The sequence below is a fragment of the Andrographis paniculata genome, unplaced genomic scaffold (assembly GCF_009805555.1).
Source record: "Andrographis paniculata isolate CXL003 unplaced genomic scaffold, ASM980555v1 Contig11END, whole genome shotgun sequence".
NCBI classification, from domain to species: Eukaryota; Viridiplantae; Streptophyta; class Magnoliopsida; order Lamiales; family Acanthaceae; genus Andrographis; species Andrographis paniculata.
In genome coordinates this window covers 1,895,183-1,897,833 of record NW_026137391.1, presented here as the reverse complement: position 1 = coordinate 1,897,833, position 2,651 = coordinate 1,895,183, and the positions used below count along the sequence as shown (strand labels likewise).

General features: G+C 36.0%; 1 protein-coding gene across 1 annotated transcript; it reads right to left on the bottom strand.

The window, feature by feature from the left end:
* On the bottom strand, positions 1-2,418 carry LOC127251120 (40S ribosomal protein S15). The gene is made up of 4 exons (XM_051274712.1): positions 2,290-2,418; positions 2,046-2,191; positions 1,326-1,383; positions 1-491 (listed from the first exon to the last, which is right to left on the bottom strand). The coding sequence occupies exons 1-4, from the start codon at positions 2,290-2,292 to the stop codon at positions 243-245; spliced, it is 456 nt and encodes a 151-aa protein (XP_051130669.1). The 5' UTR covers positions 2,293-2,418; the 3' UTR covers positions 1-242.
* Positions 2,419-2,651: the final 233 nt, after the last annotated feature.

Genomic DNA, 2,651 nt, shown 5'->3' with positions numbered 1-2,651 from the left:
TAAATAAAGTGCAGTTTAACATATAATAATAAGTAGAACAATGTTGGCTATCCAAACTAACACAACAAATGACATAACAAAAGTTCAAAAGAAACTCAGAGTATTAAGGTTTCGAAAATATTCAGAAAAGTTTGCACCAAACAATTCGGTAGTAGCTAAGAACAGAAGGAAACAATAAACCAGACAGAACAAAACTCGCGAAAATGAACCCATGTCTTACCCGGTGTTCGACGGCACTTTTCTCATTTCAGAGGAATAAACCTCGAGGAGTGGGTGGCACCGATACCCGGCCTTCCATGCTTGACAGGTTTGTAAGAGATTGAGAACTCCGCGAGGTAGTGACCGATCATTTCAGGCTTGATTTCAACCGGGTTGAAAGTTTTGCCATTGTACACGCCGAGGACGCTTCCGATCATCTCAGGGACGATGATCATGTTGCGCAGATGAGTCCTGACCAGTGCAGGCTTCTCACCAGGTGGAGCCTCGCGTTTCTGCAAAAATCGTTGTGTTTTTAGTTACAGTGGAACACAAGATGGAACTAAGCTTGAAATAAGTTTACGATAATGAAAGGTTATATAGTGTTTAAAATATATAATCGCGCTTGATCCAAAACGCCCTTAAAAAGTCACTAAATTATCAAATATCGGCTTAGCAATAAGAAATAAAAAGCATTCGTGTAAGTAAAAACTTATGTTGTAAAATATGTTTGCTATGAAATCTAGACCTGTTTCATAATTCAAGCATGACATAGATTGCTGTAAGACATGCAAAAAAATTTAAATAAAATAACAACAGAATATGGTGATGGAAATTAGAGCTGGCAAAAACTGACGCAACACAATAACCCGACACGAAATAATTGAGTTTGGGTCAAGGATTTTGACCCGATTATGTATACGGGTTGACACAAACCCGACACGATATAAACGGGTTGGGTTAAGATTGAGGCCCTCAACTCAAATACAATACGACAACCCGATTACAATATATTAATATTAATTAATATATTTATTATATATATAAAATAATTCTAATTTGATAATTCCCTTAAGTAAGTTCAATCTAAAATAATTCAACATAATTCACTATACACATAACACTAAATCAAAATATAACTAACATAACACAACAATCTGATAAAAAAATAATTGGATTTGGATAGAGGATATCAACCGGATTATGTATACGGATCAACACGAATCCGACACGACAACAAACGGGTCAAATTAAGATCGAGTGATTTAACCCATTTAATGTATTCAACCCAACACAAATCGACCAATTGCCAACTCTAATGGAAATAGAGGTTCCGAATAATTTCTCACCGCCTTACGCAGCTTCTTGATCAGAGCCATCGGCTTCCTCTTCAAACCTCTCTGGAACCTATCATTTTCCATGATTCGAAATGAGAGATTACACGGGTAAAATCAACAAGAGCAAAATGAAAAGCAACAATAGTACCAAGAAGAAACGCCACAGCCACACAAAAATTATTTCAATCAAATGTGAGCAAAGCCCACGGCCAATCACCCTTAAAACATAACCTAATTGATACCCATTCGTCCCATGTAACTTTGGTCGGTCAGTGTAATAACATAATGCACAATCGAGAACATTTTAGAGACATAATTGAAGTAGACAAACATAAATCCACTTCAACTCTAAGTTGACACAGTTTGTAATCAACAAATATAGAAAATTGTAATGGAATATAGAGTTGAAATAAATCACTGCCAGGAACAAAAGTATCATATCAGAATTGCTAGGATTATAATATCCAATAAAATTTACAAACATAATGCACATTTACAGAGCTAATAAACAATCCAACAGCAAAGCGCATTGTTCAATACACCAATCAAATACAGGACAAATTACAAGCAAATCAATTCAATCCTCCTTACCCTAACTGTGAATTCAAAGCACATAATCTTCACACTGCATTTTCGTTTTTTTTTTTTTTTTTTTCATACGATCACTGAATTAACAACAAAAAGGAAAAGGAACAAAAAACAAAAAACAAAGTTAAAAAAAAAATCAGTTACCTTCTTCTAGCACGGGCATTGAAGAGCTTGACGAGCTCATCCGTGGACATATCAAGGAGCGCATCGAGATCGACGCCTCTGAAGGAGAATTTCTTGAACGTTCTCTTCTTCGGCTGCGCCGCCGCGACCTCTGTGTCGACATCCGCCTGAAAATACATGGATAGTGTCAGGAAGCTACACAACCAATAGATAAATAAAAACCCAACACACTAAACGTTATCAGAGTAAGAAATCGTTGTACTACCATGATAGCCTGAAGTACTTTCTTCGCCGGAGGAGGATAATACGAATCGCAGCTGGTGCGCGGCTAGGGTTTCGGACGTAAATGCAGAAGGGCGATAATGAATGGTGGAGTGTTGATATTTGGTATTTTGGGCCGAAATTGGGCTAATGTGTTTAGCCCAAAATACGTACTGTAAACGATGTCTAAAGCCCAACAAACTCTAGTTTGCAATTTTTGAATTTAGGTCGCCTTTAGTATAGAGAATGGAATTACAAAAGAAATAAGAGTAGAGAATAAAATTTAAGAGAAATAGAATTAAATAGAAAATAAGAATTAATTGTCTTGATAAAAACAAAGAATTCATTTGATAAATTTTTTTTTAA

Bases quoted from the DNA above. Each gene is read 5' to 3' on its own strand.
- LOC127251120 (XM_051274712.1), bottom strand. The intron at 1,384-2,045 runs GTAACTGATTTT...GGAAAATGATAG, and splicing joins AATGCCCGTGCTAGAAGAAG to GTTCCAGAGAGGTTTGAAGA. The intron at 492-1,325 runs GTGAGAAATTAT...CGATTTTTGCAG, and splicing joins TCAAGAAGCTGCGTAAGGCG to AAACGCGAGGCTCCACCTGG.